Consider the following 19,532-nt stretch of genomic DNA (forward strand, 5'->3'; position numbering starts at 1 on the left):
AAATATGAATATTGAAAATATCGGCGAGCTTGTATTCATAAATCTTATTTTAGATCAGCTTTTATGAAATTGAAAAAGTTTTGATTCATTATTCAACTTCGCATCTTCCACTAGAGAGCCATACACAGGAGCATCAACCGCATCTACAGGGTGTTGCAAAAAGGGTATACTAAGAAGGAGCGGTGGTAGCTCAGTAAGGAGCGGTGGTAGCTCAGTCGGGTAAGCGCCCGCTTCTTACGCCAGAGATGCGGGTTCGAATCCCGGCGCTGACATGTACCAATGAGTTCTTTTAACTTAAGAACAATGTATACCATCGCTCTTACGGTGAAGGAAAACATCGTGAGGAAACCTGCATATCTAGATCTAGCACATCTAGATATGTGAACCCACCAACCCGCAGTGGACCAGCGTGGTGGGAAATGGTCCAAGCTTAGGAAGGCAGTTTAGACCCTGGGGACATGCACAAAGGTTCCACTCGAGAGAACCAGGTGCAGGTACTTACACACTCACAGAGAATAGAATAGAATAGAATAGGGTTTACTAATCCGAAACCAGCATGTGCAGCATGTTTGTATATATCTTGAAATCAGAATTTCAAAATACGTGAAAAAAAACATTTTCCATACAAACTTAGTTGGTCACGTGAATTTTTACTATGGATAGATAGTATACCCTTTTTGTAACACCCTGTAGAACAACGGTCGGCAACAGGCGGACCGCGGTCCGTTTGCGGACCGCCAAAGGTTGAACCTCGGACCGCCAAATATTGTAATGTAGGCATGTCAAGTATTAATAAATACGTAAAATTTGGAACTTAACACCTACCTAATCTAATTTACTTATCTGTTTTACAACATCGATATCGATCATAAACATCGCGCTGCCTCGCCGTTCATAGGTACTTATAGCTTCTCCGACGACCATAATAATTATAATAAGAAGAACTCTGAAGAAGACATTGCAGTGTTTACAAAATTTTTGACCGATCTTAGCAGCGAATACGCCACAAGGTTCCAAGACTTTGCAGAGAGGGGCAAGCTATCTCTTTGTCACCCTTTGAAGTTGATGCAGCCGCCGAATGGACAGATGTGGCTGCCAAGCAAAAGTCCTTGCTGCCAAGTTATTTCCAAAGGCGTCACATGAAATGGAAATTATCAAACTGCAAACATCGTTATCAAAATTTTTCGAAAAAACAAATATTGTTTGAGATTAACAAACATTCACTTAGAAGACACTCTTCGAATTAGCTGTTCTTCACGAGAACCAAACAATAAAAACCTGGCTCAAGACCGCCAATGCAATTTTTCTTACTAGTTTTAGTAATAAATAGCTGTACTTACTTAATTATTATGAGTTGTTTTTTTTTCTGGACCTTTTAAAAATTTTCGACCAATATCCGGACTCTACCTAAAACTACTTGCCGACCCCTGCTGTAGAATATTGTATTTTAGGATAGAATTTCCACATAATACCTAAGAATAAAATAAAGGTAGGTACCTACCTTTATAAAACCCTGTACACCTACATATGTATAAGCCTGCATAATATAGAAAGATACAGGGTGGGTACAAACAGTTGTTAAATTTTATCGCAAATAAAGACGGTGTTCCGCAGTAAAGGTCTTTAGTACCTACATAATACATATGTACTAGCGATGCGGGTTTTATATGATTTCTTTGACCTTTCCTCTCTCCTAACATACTAAACAAGTGGTACTTCGATATTCTCTTATTAATATTATGCATATTAGAACACATAGGCAAATGACTACATCATCAGCCAATAATCATCCACTGCTGGACATAGGCCTCTCCCAAGGAGCGCCACAAAACTCGGTCCTCGGCCTTCCTCATCCAACCACTGACTACATCGTTGGCCTTTAAAAATAAATAAACCGCATTATAAAACACATTTATTTATTCCGTCTTTAGGATAAAAAGAACATGCAAATAAAAGAAAATACATCATACTGAAATTTCATTTTAAAGCTTAAAAATCATGCAACAGAAACCACGGGAGAATAAGATTGTTGAAGGAATACTTACTAAGGTATTCCTTCAACAATCTCAAAATTTCTCAAAATTTATTTTTGTTGTGAACTCCCATTATGAATTTTTTCTTCGTCTTTGGTCGAAAAGATTCATGATATTGTTTTTGTGTGAAATTAAATTTGAGAGGTCAGAAATGAAAGTAGGTACTGCGAGTTTTACAACTTAAGTTAAAAGCGGAAATTCAGAACGACCAACAGCGAGGAGCTCATCCATTTTTAAAAATAAATAAAGCAATTTAAATGTAAATAATATTTACAAATCACATTATAAAGTTAATAAGATATAATAAACACAGTGAGTACAGTAAACGTAGCCATTAACACTCTGACACTTGTTGAATTCAAAGTTTTTGTTTTAACGATAATCATCATCATCATCATCAGCCTATGTCAACCCACTGCAGGGTATAGGCCTCCTCCATGTTATGCCAAGTCCGATAATAATACATAGTAAATAAAATGTTTTCGCATCGTAGTTATAAAATCTATGTTACTGCTTTAGATTGGATTAGATTATGAGGCAAAATACGACAGTTAAACAGTCTACAATCGATAGTATGATCAGCAGGTGATGACCAATAAGGACATCAGAGCCGCGAGCACAGGATTCGAAACCTCCGTTTACTTTGCGTATCGTCAAATGTCACTGTTAAAATGTAAGGCAAATTTGTTCGTTCCAAAAGTGGCATTTATATTTTGACTAACAAATTTTTTGTCATGTTTTACTAATTTACTATGGATGATATATCTGGAAATAAATGTTTAATAATAATAATAATTTGTTTTTTCCATATGTTTGTGTAGATTCGAAAATAGTGACAGTTGACGATATTGTTCTTTTTCCATATGTTTGTGTACATTCGAAAATAGTATCGAATCCTGTGCTCGCGGCTTAGTATTCTATTCAATTATTTCATAAAATACTACAACACCCTTGTTCAATGAAAAAGATTCATATATACTTGAAGATTAATTTATAAATTGAATGATAAATGTTGAAATTAAGAGAAGACAATTTCTTTTTCTATCCATCCGATAACAATTTCAAAGTTACCGCAGTGGAATCGCCTCACCAGATGTCACCACCGTCACGCCGAGCAATAAAGGACCTACGGGACTTCGGAAAGTACATTATCATATAAATATAACAGCTGTGCTTTGCAGAATACTGCGTGAGTGGAATATTAGCTTGTTGGATTCAATGATGTAAGGTTGAGATGGATTACGAAACGTACTATTCTTTGGGATATACATAGTTGTTAGGTGTTGCAAAGAAGGGTATGTCACCTAATATTATGTCAGGGTAAATCTGATCAACTTTTGTTCTAGTAATTTCATACGACTATGCTACGGTAAGTATATTTACTATCCATAAGTAAGTACCTACTACTTATATTTTGTATAGTTAGTATACACTCCCGTAATTTATCCCTCCCTTATATTAAGATCATATTCTTCAAATTTACTAACGAATGAAGTCAGTGATGCTTACAAAGTTGTGGTCCTCAGATTATTTATTATTCAAGTAGGTACTTACATAAAATGTAGAGGTTTCTCAAATCACAATAAAAAAGATAATTTCGCAGTAAGGACATAGATTTCCACAAACAGGGAAGGATATGCGATATAATAAACACGCCACATAAATCTTATATTACAGAAGTGTGATATTCCCACACCGACACAGGATGTGTTGGTAGAAATAAGAAACCATATAAAATGGGAAAGTAAAGAGCCTTTTCTTGCCTCCTCTCGTTTTACACAATAAATACGCCATTTGAGCGGTGTATTTTTGTCTACAGGCATTTAGGTGGGTTTCTTATTTATTTTGCAGGTCGTTCGTCTCACTTTCGAATCTATTAATAGAATTAATAGCCCTTCATCATCATTCATTATAAAGGTAGTTCACTCCGATGGGATATTAATTGTACACATAGTAATAGTAGAAACAAAAACATAAATTTATACGGTAGCCTGAAGGCACCCTGAAGCTGTCAGAAAAACTTATTTTTTAAATTTGTTTCTTTAATACATAAAACTATCGCTACATCTGGCCACATCAAGACAATGGGATGACCTTTTACCGTCAATGGAAAAAGGGTACCACGTTTTTGGTCTCACAAGTCACGTATCAGCAGGCAGGACGAAGCCGGCCCGAGTCAGGGGTTTACTCTATACCGACGAAAAACTAACTAACGGGAGCTGTCGTGCAATCGGCACGTTAAATCAACTACATAGATAGAGTCGGGGCTTGCACAGCAGCGCTCTGGAACTTAGTTTTTCGTCATATAGAGTGACCCCACAGGGTCCCTCCGTCAACCTTATCCGTCAGACAGTCACTAGGGTTTGTACTCTGAATGTTTTATAACCTCATAAAACAATCCCTTTATCCACTGCTTTTTGCATTATTGTTTTGTTCAGGAGGTTTTAAGTTATAGTGAGCTAAGCTAAGTAAAGGCGTAAGCGGTTGATAAGATATTTAACATAATATTTAATTTACTATTTACCTTTATAAGAGATAACAATATAATATATGCTTGAATCCAATACAAGAATGTCTAAATTAAAAAACATTTTCCGATGCGTCCATCCTATTTTAAGATGGCCAAAGACATTTCACATTAAAACTCCATAATTGTTTCGTAAGAGGCTTTTAATAATTGTAAAATATCTCGTCATAAAAGCTAGTGTAAACACTGGCAGGTGAAAGCTTCATAATGGTTGACCTAAATAGTGCGTTGATTCCAGTATTTAGGTCGCTCCGAGGCGCGGTCAGTGCCCCGCTGCAGGCCTGCAGTGTGCTAAATGCTTCTATTATACCTAGATAGGTATGGGAGAATTTAGGTTGGTGAAAAAAAGCGCAAAAAATACATTTTAAATGTATTGATATGAGAATAAGGGTGTTCGAAAGAATACATATTATTTTATATTTATTTATCTGAGAATTTTTCGTGCGTGAAAGAATCCTCCACCGATATATCAAGTTAACTTTATACGTTCGGCACACCCTGCGCACTGTGCAGTCAGTGAATGACGATCTGACTGCCTAATCCTTTCATCACGCTGACATACAGTGCTCCAAAATTGATAATGCGCATAGAAATCTTCGCAGACAGATCGGTTGTTTTCGATTATGTGACACATGATATTGACTCCTATTTCTTTCGAACAAGGTGCAAAATGCAAGTGTTTTTTTAAGGCTTTTACGATTTAATGATTCGGGTGTGAAGATCTGCATGTGCATTTTGGACAAGTGTACCTTAGTCCGGCCAAAGTGTTTGTCACCGACAATCTAGAAGCATTGCCGATTTAGATAGTATCATTTTTATATCGATATTCACGATGCTGTATCGTGTAAGTAGGTAAGACTTACACACCTACGCTAAGTGTGTATGTGGACATTGAGGCAATACCCATAAGGTTTTTTAAAGACGCCTACGTTCACGAGTCCGAATTTTCTGTCCTGTTTGTGTAACATGCGCAAAGATCAATATTTCTTACTATAAATGGGATTGCTATATTTATACCTTAAAGTAGGTAAAGGTACAAAAATAACCATCACATTTATTGCGAAAAAGTATTATGTTTGCGCAAATAACTGGTACGTAACTAAGTCTTCTGATAGGCTCGATGTCACGTTTTGTAGCGGACGGTCCAGCTGAGTCACATAAGCCTTTCCGAAAATACAATTATCTAACTGTTGCGAAATTAATTTTAACCACACCGTGTTGTGGTGTTGTTTGAATAAGTTCTTACGTAGTCCAATAATAGTTTTTCAGATTTGCTTAGTAAAATTTCGTAGGTAGTAGATAATACTTAATTTATGGAAAAGTACTCGTATACATTTTAGGAGACAAGTTAGTTATAAGCCTGAATGTTATCTTAAGTATTTTTACGTACAATAAAGCCATAGTACTATTACTAGTCTAACACTAGAGGTAGTTATTCAGCTTTGCTTGATAAAAGTAATCGTAAAGATTTTATGTGATGAAAATAATACAAGACTAAAATTCTTAGTGGATGCTCTTAAATTCCTTACTACTTTCGTACGCATAAAATAATAATAAGCTTTTCCTTACGAAGGTATAGGATCTTTCGACTATCTTTACCGCATAAAGTATTAATTATACCTACTTACAAAAAAATCAAATCCTCTTTAGTTGCACCATAACACATGTATACCTAATACAAAAATAAAACTCAAAAACAGTACAAAATTACAAAATAATAGCAATCCAGTTTCACTCAATGGCATTATACAATCCATAAAAAGTAGGCCAATACCGAAATGCGACAACCGAGTGACTACCAATTCCGTCATCGAACTGACATGGATATCCCTGGTCGCTCTATACGACGCAAAACGAGGTTTCGGAGCACTGCTGCGCGAGCTTCGACTCTATCTCGTTGTATTAAACGTGCCGGTTGCGCGACAGCTTTCGTTCGTTTTTCGTCAGTATAGAGTAACCCCCTGAAACACTCGTTCAGTAACACACGTCGCGGCCGGATATCAGCGCGGAAAGTGATTCCGTTTTTCAATCACCGTCTGTCACTGAGATCCCCGCTGAATAACACGTGTTGCTTCTGTTTCAGTTATACAGGCTGCTAGAAAACATTATAGGCTCAGTTTCACATTTGAGTAGCTCTACCTAAGTATGAACTAAAGCCAATCACAGCGCTGCATTTCATACTCAAACTCTACTTATTTTGACGTTTTAACTGTGAAACTGACAAATAGGCAAAAGAAAAACTATAATGACTTTTAATAAGCAAAAAAAATATTGCTTCAACTTTGTTGATCACGTGGACTTTTTACTAAGGAAAGTAGATTTTTTTCACGATTACTTTTCCAACAACCTGTAGATGGTGTTGTTATGGTGAATAATAGCGTCGCTTCTTGAGGAAACCTAGGTATATATTTCTATGAGTTTTTTGACTAGATAGTCTCCCATATGTATTTTGCTAAAAGTTAAATTATAATTATAAACTTAACTCTCTGCTTTTCCACCAGAAATATAATGTTTAAATACGTATACGTGTGGAAAGAAAATAGTACTTGTAATTATGCAAAACTCAATTAAAACTAAAATTGTAAGCTTTCATTCTGCCGGCTTTTTCCATTCCTTTCAATTCCGGCGGCCATTCTTGGCGTTTTTCACTTTTAACTGAATTTCTATTAACATCATTCCGTCCGGGCCCGGGCTCCGAACTGGGTCAGCGGAGCACCCGCGGCGCCCCCGCCGCCTACTAACACACAAACCTGCGAGGCCATTTTAGCTTAACAGAAAACTTATTAATACTGTTTCTCCATAGAAAATTTGTTCATCAAGTGACTTTTGCCATGTACAGTAGGAAGCTCGGTTGATTGTTCGCGGATTTGCAAAAGTAATTGTTTGGAATGATCACTTTTGCAACAGCCTGTAGAGAAAGAAAGCCGAGGTTAGCTCGAGAAGTTTCTTTCGCCGTTTCTTCTCCTCAGTGACCGAGCCTTTGTGAAATCGTGGAAGACGCATTATCTTGAAAATCAACAAATAATTGTTAAATTTTACGTTAAATAAAGCTCTCGTTCGTTCGTTTTTCGCCAGTATAGAGTAACCCTCCTGAAGTCCTGAATCTAATAGTAAGGTAGAGCCCCCCCCCTGGCGTAGCCGTAGCTATAACTCGCCGCTACGTCGTTGTGTCGCCCCGCAGATTGCAATGCAGCGCTTTTTCGCTGTTTTGGTGCGGGTTTAATTTTAGGTTTATGGTTCGTGACTATTTTCTGTGGAAAGGTATTTTGTAGTGAGGTAGGTTCTGTGTTTACTTACCGGACCAGTTGTGAGTATAAGCAAAATAGCTAGCTATGTTGGCTGTTTGCTGTTGGGCCTATATAATTACATACAATGTTTACATTGTATAAACAGGGCGGAGTTTTGTTGATCCCCGATTTCGTCGTACATACTAAGCTGATCCACACATTTCGGATGAGTAAATATTTGAATGTAGGTAATATGAAAGGTGTTTTCGCGATTTCACAGTCTCATTTGGGTGGATTTCAACAAGTCCTAAAAAATCTTCATTTCCGTGGACTTTTTTATCTTAAGGTTTTTTATATTAGAAAAACGCTTTTATTAAAGTTTTTGTTAATTTTAGTGTTCTTACTAAATGGGTAGCAGATAAGTTAAAAACTTAACGAGATACGGGTGATTAAAAATTTCGTGCCACGGCGATGAAACATGCGTTCACGGCAATGAAACAAGCGTCCACGGCAATGAAACAAAGGCCCACGGCAATGAAACAAACTTCCACGGCAATGAAAGAACTGTATACAATGTAAATGAAAGAATCAATCCACTGCAATTTTTTAAAAATACTGTGAGGGAAACGCAAACTTAGACAGGTATGTATGGCAGAAATATTTGGATAGATATTGGAACGAAAGAAAGAACGACAGTATGTATAAAAAATAAGAATATAGTATTGAATTTTCTAAGTAACATTGTGGGGTCCGTATTGCGACGTATAAAACAAAATGTTTCATTTCACACTAATAACGTTCACAAACCTTGATCATAAACCTTACCTATAACATCTATATTTTCATAAGGTATAATATCCAATTTGTATACTGTTCATTTTATGTAAAATTCATAAAATATACTATAATATGACATAATCTGTGCAGAATTACACAACACCGGCTAAACACCTAGCATCAAAATATAAAGATAGGTGCGGTTAGGTGCACATGTTGGTCAGCTAAGCGTCCCTCTACATAGCGCCAATAATAATAACGCAGTTAAAACTCCTTGCACCAAAACCTAAACATAGAGCGGGTCCCCATGTAGCCCCGCTTCGCTTTTGATGAACATGTGCACTTAACCGCTCCTCCTCGCTTTTCTCGTCATCGCACCTATCTTTAGGTTGTGGTGCTAGAGGTTTTGATGGTGTTGTGTAATTTAACACAGATTATGTGATATGATAGAATATTTTATCAACTTTATGCTAAATCATAGTATATTTTAATTGGTATAATAATATGAAATGTACATGTTATCATCATCAGCCTATAATCATCCAATGCTGGACATAGGCCTCTCCCAAGGAGCGCCACAACACTCGGTCCTCGGTCTTCCGAATCCAGCCACTACCGGCTACCTGCCTAAGCTTGCATATTTTGACAGCTATGTTGGTAACCTTAGTCCTCTGACGTATAACCTCTTTTCTGATAGGTACCATCCATTAGAGAAACCCCAAGCATAGCTCTCTCCATAGCACGCTGAGTGACTTTAAATCGGTGGACCAGTCCCACCATCATTGTCCACGTCTCTGCACCATATTTCATAACTGGCAGGGCGCAATGGTTGAAGACTGTTGGATGCGCCTTTCAGCCTCCTTGTCGAAGTTGCTTCTGCCATAGAATAACAAATACCTACAAGTGCTAGTCTCGTTATTCTATGCTTCTGCCTAGCCGAATAGTCTGCCTCCGGTAGTCATATTATTGCACAACTTCGATAGTTGTCTCACGAACGATCACCGGCTATTGTATTGTATGTGAACATTCTACATGACTTTTGTCTTGCCCTTTGTGCAATGTGAATATTCTATTCCAAGGTCTAAGCTGCCTTTCTAAGCTTGGACCATTTCCCACCACGCTGGTCCACAGGGGGTTGGTGGGTTCACATATTATCTAGATGTGCTAAATCAATAGGTAGATATGCGGGATTCATCACGATGTTTTCCTTCACCGTAAGAGCGATGGTATACATTTTATTTAAATTCAAAGGAACACATTGGTACATGTCAGCGCCGGAATTCGCACCCGCATCACTGGCGTGGGAAGCGGGCGCTTACCCGACTGAGCTACCACCGATCTTATTTATAGGTACATATCGTTCATTATAATTTATGTTGTGATTGTTATTATTAATGTAATATTATATATTTCGTTTTTATACATCGCGATACGCACCCGTTTTAACGCACTGCAAAAAGAGGTAATTTGACTAGTCCTGTAGATAATGTCAGTGATCGGTATTACATGTATTACAGGTAAAAGGTGGTAAAGATATGTTACTTTGCCTAATCATCCATACCACGGCGATGAAAACATAAGTCACGGAAATGAATAACCTGGCCACGGAAATGAATAACCTAACCACGGCAATGAATACAATTTTTTTTATAAGACATGGCAATGAATTTTTTTTCATTGCCGTGGCTTTTTTTTCATTGCCATAGCAAATATTGGCCACGGAAGCCACGGAAATGAAAGCATGGCGATGAAAACCAAGGCATTAAATATAAATAACTAAAAAAGTATTAACTATTCGAAGAAATAAACACTTTATTAGGTAAATATTTTCAAAATGCTTTCTTTGGAATGCTTACTCTAGAAGACAAACTTAATTTTAGAGAAGTTATATCCATACACGGCAATGAAAGAAAAAATGTCCAGTCCCCAAAATTTTTACTGATTTTCACTATAGCGCAAAAACGCGGGCACCGATGTACCTCCTTCCACGTCGAGCAGTTAGGCTACACTTGTAAGAAACGATTAGCGCACTGAGGGGGGCACCCAAGTTTATAGGTAAAACAATATCCTTGATCATGTTTAGGACACGGCGATGAACAGAAGTTCTGGGACACATGAATTTTCACTTACCGTTCGTTATATTCTTTATATATTTCAATAAATGTATTCCGTGACAATACTTTATCTATTAATGTATGAAATGAAACTAAGTTTAACTATCAATACTCAATATTTTTTCATCAATGAAGAATAATACAAAACGTGGTGACGTGGGGACAGACACGGCAATGAAAAATTTGGAGGTTTAATCTTTTTTTTAAAAATATCCATTAATCCTTTTAATACAATATTTAGTGCTACACATAGATAACTATTTCACTAAACCGGAAAAAAATATTAGAAAATTATTACTTGGTTTTTTAGTACCGATTTCATTGATGCCACGCAATTTTTGGCTGCGGGAAATTCACCCATTTACAGGAGTAAAATTATTATTAGTTTACAAATATTTAATCTATTTAAGAAGGGAAGTACCATAAATTCATTTGTCAAAAGCCACTCCTATGAAAAGTCTGTTTTTGTACAAAGTTGAAGTGCTAGAACCATATTTCACGTGTTCGGAATGTTATTAGAAGAGCTGAGAGCCGCGTGTTATTTACTTCCACAATGTTTGTTTACCGTCGTCAGAAAAATATCGGCTCTATAAGTTACACGTGCAGCTATTATATTTGTGTCTATCACACTCACAACGTTACGTTACTTAGGAGAGCATACGTTGATTGTTATGCATAAATAAAATATACTACTTCATAATAAAATTGTTATTTAGATACCATCCGTTGATTAGGCAAATACACTCACGGGCAATGAAAAGGTTCCACTGAGAAAAGCACCAAATTACTCCTAAGCGAAAATGGCTAGCTTAATGACGCCTTCTGCAATTAACAAATAAAAACAATAATGTTTTATTCAAATTTTAAATTAAATGTTTGAAAAAATTTGTGTTGTTCGGTGTCGGAATTTTGTGAGTGGAACTTTTTCATTGCCCGTGAGTGTACTTCATTACATAAATATGTTTTGTAACGTCTATTTACTGAAACATCGTTAATTAATGGCTGCGAACTAAGCGAAAAACACCGACGACGGCTCATTACCTCGAATCCTTTGGATTATCTAGATTAAGTGGAGTAAACACGGCTCACTTATCTAATCCAGCTATTGATCCTAAGTCGACACACAAAGACAAGATTGCTTAGAAAAGATTACTGAATATACAGTAAAAGGTATAGATAGTTTCTTCATGAGCTTAGGTTTGGTTCAGGTAAAATTCCGTATTCAGGGTCCAGTAGATAAGAGAGTCATTTGCATTTTTTTCCCGACTACTAAACTGGTTACCTTATTCAAAGCATCCCGGCGATTGTAGGCGATAGTGAATGCACGGTAGCAACCTATATCTATTTATCTATCGTGGCGAGCTGTTTTAACGCATTTATTCTCTGAGGTGTGCCATTATTATGAGAAATACCAATGGGGTCAATAACTGGTAAGCCACCCAAGCTCACGCCTGAAAGCCAGTAGACGTCCTAGGTTACTTAGTACTTGACCCGGAGATCAGACAGTTTTTGCTTGAATAGCGTCTCCACGCCTTTGCAATGTAACAAGGCATGGGTTGTTTCATCTTCCTTCATGCAACTTCTGTTAAGAGGAGTCCTGGAGATCGGCATATATGTAGGTAATATGTATGGTATATCATTAAATATCAGAGACCTGTGCAGCAATGTACTACGTATTTAGATTTACTTTCGCTTTGGAATCACCGACTTGATATGAATAAATTAAACTGATGTAAAGCGAACCTTAATCAGGTCTTATCTAGAATGTTCACTTCGGTTGTCTCTGTGCTCTGTGAACTTTGAGAAATATCTTCAAATTTTATTCTATTCGAATGCGTGTTAGTTTTAAATGTTTATTTTTTGTAAAAAAATATATAGGTACCTTCCAACCCGCACTAGGCCAGGCGTGGTGGACTAGGCCTAAAACTATTCATTTCTGGCGAGTATAATAGTCAGATTTCAGCATTCATCATTCCTATTCATACATGCCTTTAGTTAAGAGTAGATATTCAAGCGGAATGAAAAATAAAAGCCGTAAAGACGAAAAAAACTGAACTGGCTCAGTCGCTTACTCTGAAAATAAAATTTAATTACTTTGAAAGATAAATGGAACAGTTTTTCTGTGCCCCTCCCACCTCCCTCAATGTGTTAAATAAACTATTGTGAAATGGCTGTACATAGATCTCACCCAAGGAGCGCCAAGTTGGGCCAAAACTTACTGAACGTTTGCAACTAAATATTATGCTCATCTACGTCACAGGGTAGAAGGGGGCAATCTGAGTGACTCTAGTAGTTATTTCTCTATTATTAGCATTTGAAATAGCTTCAAGTCTAGTTAACATGTTTCAGAACTGTTCCGAAAGCAATATCTGTGTTATATTCACTTGCATCTCTCCGATGAACTTCGCAATAGGAAATGAAATGGCCCAGAGGGTAGTCTAGCTTGACAAAACCGAACGCAAGATAGCTATCATGCAATCAAAATAGTATGTTTGATAGAACAAGATAGAGTCGTATTTAGCGTAGCAGCTCAGTCGGAAACTTAGTTTTTTTTAAGCTAGAGTGGTCTTCCGGTACTTGAGTGAGAGTCCTTATTACGTAAGTTTTCTGTTTGACTTCCGACTTAATAACGGTTCACTGACGACTTTTCGATCGATAGTAGCGTCTTAAGATCGCTGCCACTCTCTTACAAACTTACAAGGCATATCTATTTTATTCTTTTAACTGTGGGGGTGTAAGTGTCTTCTTCTTCTGGTCGTGTTGTGTGTTGTAAGTGCCTGCACCTGGGTCTCCCAAATATAACCTTTGTGCACATGCCCATGGACTAAACTCCCTTCCTAAGCTTGAACCATTGGGTTGGTAGGTTCAGACATCTGTACCTAAATGTGCTAAATCTAGATATGCAGGTTTTATCACGATGTTTCCCTTCTTCCTAAAACTCATTGGTACATGTCAGGGACGGGATTTGATTTCGAATCCGTAGTGAGAGGCTGGTGCTTTCCTGGCTGAGCTAGCAGCGCTCTATGCCCTATTAGGTAACTGTAGGAACTATGTAGACCAAAAATCTGGATACACCTTCACGTATAAAAAATATAATAAAATACAAAACTACCCTACGTTACCTTGACGTAGTTCGGTTTGTTAGTCATACTTATCTATCATCCTTGAAAGGATAATTATTATAATGAGTTAAACACACCTACAACCCATGTTAATCTGTCAAACCAGGTTTGATTTATTAGATGGTTTAGGTATTCATTTACCTTAAGTTTAGAAAAGTAGCAAAGCAACTAGTACCTACAATACATTATGAAATATTTGAATGCCTACAAGGTTTACAATTACGAGAATAGCAAATCATTTATCAGACAGTAAAAAAATCAACGAGAACGGCTTTTATTCAGACAGACGACATGTTGACAATTTACCGACACGACAGTGTAGAAAATTACATGTATAACCATCGCCGTACAACGTACATACAAACTATGACAAATTGTCGCGTGTCTTGTTTACGTAATCGAGCAGCATAATTACTTAGCTCTAATTTTAACTTATTATAATTGCACTGAAAATTGATTAAAAACCTCTGTTATTTTTTTAAATGACAAAAAGGCAACAAGAGAAAGATCGGTAAGATTTAGTAAGTTAAATATTTTCGGTTATGGTTTTGTTTTCACACTATGCTTAGCTGGTAAGCGTAGCTTGTAGCGTGGAATCCATTAGATATATATTAATTAACAATAATTATAATGTTTGATGGCAATTACACGTACGGCATTTTGAAACAGTGCATACTACTTATTAAATCTGTTCATCATAGTATATTTTCGTTAAAACACTTATACAATATGGAATTGTACCATTTCCCGAAGGCCAACAATCATACTTAAAAAAACATTATTAAACCAACTTTGAACATCTAACTATACCTTCAAAAAGAGCACTGATAAAATTTTACGCTGAATAATGGTTTCTCAGAAATGTAGATAAGTATACTATGAGAAATAGATAATTATTAAATGTCAGTCCTAAAATAACCTTTGTCCTGAAAGAACAAACATATTGATTACTAATTAAGTAATTACTGTCTATTTTATACCGCCTTAATAAGCTTAATTAAAAGTAGCTCTATATCAGAGAACGCTTCGCTTGCTAGCCCATTGATTAATAATCCAATATAGTATTCATTATTCCTATTCACACCATTTTACTAAAGAAATTTCTTTCTCCGTTAGCCACTAGAAAAGTTAAGGTACTCGCGTTCATATCATATTAAAGAAAACTTTAAAAAAATAATTATTTCTCTATGGTATAGAATAGAACAACGAGCTCTTTGGCTTCAAGTGAAAGAGTCCAACTAGCCAGTAGCAGAAATAGTTTGTATAGCATTGAGCAAAGAGGCGGAAAGCGAACAAACTTCTTGTTGTTCGAGCATTTGATTGTTTTATGTTCAGCCAGTGTGTTGACTTGTAGTTGCGGAAAAGGAAAACTTTACGAGAAATTAAATTAAAAGGCAACGAACTCGTACAACTGCACCTGAGGAAGTTATTATTCTGATATGTTTACTTGAGAATATAAAATGATATTTTCTATTACTTCTATCTGAATTTATACTGTAACAAAGAGCAAAAATATAAGTAAGTACCTATATCGTTTGTTAAAAAAATCTAATTCAAGGTACCAACTGAACCAGACTCACAAATAAAGGATCACCGGCCTCGTATGACTGTTGCTTCAATACATCGTTCTACCAATAAGGCCGGACACACACGTAATTACCTAAATAAATAAAAAATATACGTAAGAAATATATTTATAATTACTCATACATTGATTCCTAATAGAATGTTAGAAAGCCGAGAAGTTACCAGTTAATCGGTGATTTTCAAGTAAACATGTTTACCACTTTGAAGTTACTTGGTAGTTGTCGATCTAATATTGCTGTGTTGTTTTGTAAATAAAAGCAATAGGAAATTATTTTTTGTTTAAACCTACTTAATTAAAATATCTTCGTCGTTTACTGAACTACAGTAAATTTTGCAACAAAAATAATATTTGCATTTTATAAGTGGATCTTTTTCATTACCCGTGACTGTATTTGAAATAGGACTTCACTTTTCAGTGATCAACTGATCGAGTATTTAATAAAATTGATTTTATAACGTAATAACGTCTCTATTCAATTTGCTTCGCTTGTTCCTTTATAATGATGAGAAGGAACGTGGATACAATTTACAAGATGACTGGAAAATACAACAGTTTTACCGCGATCTTCGTTTAATATTTGAATATATATTTCCGTCTTATAATAACTAGCGTAATTATCTGAAAATGTATGTAATATTCTTAGGCAACCTATGTTACTAAATACAGGATGAGTCTTTCGTAGTAGCCTAAGGTATAGTGAAGTTGAAATAATTGTAATAATATATTATATTGAAAAAATGCGGTATTGCAGCATTGGAGATATGTGGTTTGGGATCCTTAACATAAAATTCCAATTTTGGAGCACTTTTTTAATGACCGTTATAACTATAGCTGAGAACCGGCATATTTTTTCCCTATTTTTAGTTTTATCTAAATAGCCAACTTTCATACAGAGCTAAAAAACTATTTTTTCAATTTTCTTGTCTGTCTGTCTCGTCTGTACCAAGCCTAACCTACACAAAACTTACAATAAGTGAATACAAATTGGACAACAATACGTTCAATTTAGTTCGCGGTATTTGTCCGTCCGCGCTGAATGTGCGTGTGTGTGTTGTTGGCCAATATCTAGCAGGTAAAATGTAAAATAATAATTAAAACTGTATTATTAATCCAAAGCTCACTACACCGCCGATTATCTTCCGTTTGAAAGCGTTTTCCCCAAAAATGACATCTTTCACGGCTTCTTCATGATTCATGCTAATTCCATATTTTATCTTTTTAACTTAAATAGTTTTTAGCTGTTTAGCAACTTTAAAATAATTGTAAACATAAACGCCAAACCTAAGAATTAACCTGCGAAACTCCAGACGCATACTATAGATATTCTGCAAATCCTTACGTTGCGTAACTTATCACTTATCAAATACAAATCTTCGGCCCAATGACCCAGTTATTGACTTTTTCCTCTCATCGGCAGGTCACACAATGAGGTCACTCCTGGTGTTGGCGGCCCTGCTGCTGTGCTCGACGGCGGCACCTGTGGCGCAGCATTCAACAGGTACGTACTTCATTCACTTATAGAGGTACGATACAAGAGGTTCCGAATAAACAAAACTTCCTTGATTAATTTAATTATGGTGGTTACGCTCGATCGGTGTTCTGATTGTTTTGTTTGGTGTTAGCGACTATTGAAAGTGTAGGTCGGTGTAATCAATAGAACTTGGTAGTTAGTAAGTTCAATTATGCTTGATTGAGCTTTGAACAAATAATGTACTTACATAAAGTTTTTATTACACGAAGAAGTCGATTACGTCGAACTACAAAACGTGCCTGTAAATACAGGAAGAAAGACCTTAAAACTGTAATCCCATTACGGATACAAAGTGGCCATTGCAAAGCAAACAGATCCAATTAAAGTAGATCATAACAAATGAAGTGTCGGTGGCGAGGACAGGCCTCGACCATGATTCACGATTACGAGTATTTAAACGGTTGTCTGGTAGAGATTGCCATAAGAAATAAGGCCGCCTTTTTGGACTGTTATATTTTTACCCGACTGCCGAAGAGGGAGGGTAATGTTTTGAACTTATTAGTTTCAAAATTTAGTTTTTGTTGCAAATAAAGTATATTGTAAACTGTAACAGCATGCCAATGTTTTGTTAACAATATTATTATTTAAACGTCTTATCCTAATCCTAACTTCCTAACTAATATTATAAATGCGAAAGTAACTGTGTCGGTCTGTCTGTCTGTTACTCTTTCACGCCAAAACTACTGAACGGATTTGAATGAAATTTGGCATACATATAGTATAGACCCTGGGAAAGAACATAGGCTACTTTTTATCCCGGAATTCTCACGGGAAAACTTTTTAAGTCGAAGCGAAGCTCGCGGGCAAAGCTAGTGAATAATAATGGTGTTAAAAAAGTGGTATAGTTTAAGAGGAGAAGATAATTTCAGGTCATTCTGATCAATTTTCTATTTTTTTTTGCTTAAAAAAATGGGTTTTAATTTAATATTATATATGTTATTTATTTCTAAGCACTGTAGGTAAAGTCAGAGACGCGATTATGAAAGCAAAGTCAAGTATTATTATTTGCTAGTATTTAAAGGGTTTCACGATTTAAAATATATTTTTATGAGCTTCTGGAAACCTGATAAAGTCAAAAATAAGTTTCAGCAGAAACAAATATTGATGTTTGAAAAGAAATTCTACCTACCACTTATAAGTAGGTATAACAAATTACGTACTTAGCTCACTTCATGTTTATGGAATGGAGTAATTATTTCCAAAAAGTTCCAACTTCTATTGACGTTCCATTTGTCTCTAGAACTTTTAGTGCCAATTTCTCCATAGTCGGTTAGAGCATAACCAGGTATTAGTGGTTCACTTTTGAAACATCTGTCATGAATTTTATATGGGGATAATGTTTTATTTATAAATCAATCCCTGTCGGTTAAATAACCGACAGTGGAGAAATTGGCACTTAACGTGAGAGTCGTAAGAGTATTTTCTTGTTTTTTCACCTTGTGTCCATTTAATAATAAGCTAGCTAGTATCTAAAATACACTCACGGGCAATGAAAAGATTCCACTGAGAAAAGCACCAAATTACTTCTAAACGGAAAAGGCTAGCTTAATGACGTCTTCTGCAACATTGAAGTACATTTATCAGAGCGTCAGGATATTACCAACCAAAGTCGGTCATATTTTGTTCCAATTTTAAATTAAATTTTTGAAAATATTGGGGTCTTTTGATGTCGGAATTTTGTGAGTGGAACTTTTTCATTGCCCGGCAGTGTATTATAGGACTTCCTGTGAAATGATACGAAATTGAGATGTTTTTGTAAATAATATCTTATTACTCCACTGAAATTTCTTTCAATAAATATTTTACGATGAATGAGAATTTAGTCCTGTTTATTTTTAGAAACAGGTGCCGCCACTTAATGTAATAAACTGATATTGCGGGCTTTTCTTAGAAACAGCTTATTTTTTTAGATGGAGGAAAATCGTCTTATTGTTTATATTGGACATTTCTTGATTGATTGCAAGTTAATGTTGTTGGTTTGAGAATAATTTTATTTTTTATCCGTAACTTATAAACGTACCTATTTTTTTAGATTTATTGTGACCATCTTTGAGAGCTTTTAGAGCTTGAATAATTTTGTGTTCTCCGGAGAGACTTTCAGCACCTGGCTGACAATAAAATAAATAAGATTGAGAAAAACCCGTAACCTAATAAATAAATGGTAGATTGCGTCAGATTGTTTCAGTAAATTGTGAAACAGTAGAAGGTTCTGGCGACGTGACTTGCGTGGACTTCACTATGAGGAAAATTAATCCAATAAAGAACCCTTACCTTTCTTCAGTCGCAATTTAAATCCAGTAAGATATCGGAATTTAATTTTCCCGTTTCCCAATTTTACGGTACAAAAAACTTTACTTGTCAGGGGCTTCGTTTGGGTTGTCATCGCTGATGAGTCTATCCGATCGCGGCTTTGATAAACAATATAGAAACAAGATGTAGTGTCACATACAAAAAACGTCCGCATTTTGCTTACTGTCAAACGGAGATAAAAGTTTTAAGTCCGACCTAATAGCAACCACTGTACCAATGAATAAAGTCAAAAATGTTCTAACCGAACTAATTCAAAGAGCTTACTTGGAAAAATAGGTATTAATTGTCAAGACGATTTGATGA

The 19,532-nt window shown here is 36.0% G+C and overlaps 1 protein-coding gene across 1 annotated transcript in view; it reads left to right on the forward strand.

Moving 5' to 3' along the window:
• Positions 1–19,532, forward strand: part of LOC105383095 — a 66,193-nt gene that overhangs the window by 2,584 nt on the left and 44,077 nt on the right. The window contains exon 2 of the mRNA XM_048622877.1: positions 16,806–16,886. Coding sequence (XP_048478834.1) covers positions 16,814–16,886 — 73 coding nt within the window. The 5' untranslated portion in view covers positions 16,806–16,813. The remainder of the gene's footprint in view (positions 1–16,805; positions 16,887–19,532) is intronic.

This window comes from Plutella xylostella, chromosome 9 (assembly GCF_932276165.1).
Source record: "Plutella xylostella chromosome 9, ilPluXylo3.1, whole genome shotgun sequence".
In the NCBI taxonomy this organism is placed as follows: domain Eukaryota; kingdom Metazoa; phylum Arthropoda; class Insecta; order Lepidoptera; family Plutellidae; genus Plutella; species Plutella xylostella.